Source organism: Bidens hawaiensis, unplaced genomic scaffold (genome assembly GCF_021521415.1).
Source record: "Bidens hawaiensis isolate Kalapana, Puna unplaced genomic scaffold, B.hawaiensis_p1.1 tig00019447_1, whole genome shotgun sequence".
Taxonomy (NCBI): Eukaryota; Viridiplantae; Streptophyta; class Magnoliopsida; order Asterales; family Asteraceae; genus Bidens; species Bidens hawaiensis.
In genome coordinates, this window is record NW_027492955.1 from 1 (window position 1) to 1844 (window position 1844).

Consider the following 1844-nt stretch of genomic DNA (forward strand, 5'->3'; position numbering starts at 1 on the left):
TGCCTTTGACCGTGAGTTCATCCTCTAGTATTTGCAGTTTCTCACAAGCTTCTGCAATAACCTGCTCCCCATCGTTGCGGTCAAAAACCTTGTACAATGCAGGAATACACTGAAGAAACGTGCAAATAAAATAATAAGCCGTTATTTAAAAAAAAATCACAACAGTATCCGGACGGCCGTTCTAACCAAAAAATCAAGCTTTGTAAAGTATTGGTCACAACGGCCGTAAAAACAATATCCAGAAGGTGTTCTGAACATAAGGGGGTCAAACTTAGAAAATTATTGGTTAGAATATCCGTTTGGCCAATATTCAGACGACCGTTCTGACAATAGACGATCAAACTTTAAAAAGTTTTAGTCGAATAGCCGTCTGACCTCTATCTAGACAGCCATTTAAAACATCGGGAGATTAGATATCAGACGGTGTATTTATAGCGGACCCCAGAAGAATATAAACTCTAATTAACAAATTTCTTGGAAGAAAATTAGTACCTGATCATCAATGAATTTCGCCAAGAATCGAGCAGCAGCCTTCTCATACGGATCATCAGGCAAAATGGAAACCTGTTTCCAGACATCATCTATGTACTCAACGATCACTAGAGACTCCAGGACCGGATTTCCATTGTGCACTAGCACTGGTACTTTTTTATGCACAGGATTGTAGTTGAGAAGGTTGGCACTCTTGTTTTCAAGATCTTCTTCCATGTTTTTGTACTTGATTCCCTTTATATTTAAAGCAATCTTTACTCTGCAAACAAACGGACTTCGTCCATCTGCATACAACGTCACTACATCCGCCATTTTTCGATAATTTGAGGGTGTTAGGCTATTCATATAAATACTACAGAATACCAAGAATTGTTTGTAGCAGGACAACTATAGAGAAATATGCATGTGAGCACTTGTCAACCATATTCAAATATTCAAAGACAAATACAAGTTGGATTCAAATTTGATATCTTGGAGTTATTTCAAAGAAAGCAGAGGGTAAAGAAAATTAAAAGCCAATTTACATTGAATTTGAACAAACTATGGATATATATTTAATTATTAATTCATTATGCTGTATTTTACTTAGTATCCCGTGTATGTTTTTTTTGAACGGATGATTTTTGTCTCATGTGAGACTTGAACCCAAAACCTCCCAAAACCTTGTGTATGTGTTGTACAAGTATGACTATCTTTGAGATCGATTGTGTTTTGGCTATGATCAGAGTTGTATTACTATATTCACGGTGCCTATCTCGATTCTTGAGCAACCTCTACCGTCCGGTCGAGTCAGCTTCGCTCCTTTATTCGTACATCTCTTTCTCGAATGGAAATTTCCCAATAGTCAAGGTAAGTTAAGTACGGTTTTAGTCTTCATTCCTGTTTTACTCAAGATTTCTTTTGTCTTTTAAAGTTCAATAGTTTCATTTTTATATCACTTTTAAGTTCAACCCACTAACTCCATTAAATAGTTATGTTATATAAAAGGGCATTTTGGTCTTTTGGGATTTAGGCAATAATACAAAAATACAAGTAAAAGAAATATATAAGTGAGAACTATCTGCAATTATTAATCTTTGTCATCATATTCTTATTTTGACCAAAATAATATTCTAAAACATGCATTGTTTTGGGGCAGGTTGCATATGCATACTGATCGACAAATATGCAGCCCTAGGCGAAAAACATGATGAATCATGCGCATACGCGACGATGTAGAATGTGGCGTAGACAAATAAGGATTTAATTTACCCATGGTGGAGAAGGAGGTTTAAGGAAGCTTGCACCAATGATTACTAAAGGTACAATAGAATAAGCATTAATACCATATCAAATGCCATAATCATATCGTT

At 35.7% G+C, this 1844-nt stretch overlaps 1 protein-coding gene across 1 annotated transcript; it reads right to left on the bottom strand.

Annotated features, from left to right (window-relative positions):
- Positions 1-10: 10 nt before the first annotated feature.
- On the bottom strand, positions 11-989 carry LOC143558380 (putative glutathione S-transferase; the record flags this gene model as incomplete). The annotated part of the gene is made up of 2 exons (XM_077047227.1): positions 493-989; positions 11-109 (listed from the first exon to the last, which is right to left on the bottom strand). Coding segments are annotated over exons 1-2 (444 nt in total), but the record flags the coding sequence as incomplete, so codon positions are not given.
- Between the last annotated feature and the right edge of the window lie 855 nt (positions 990-1844).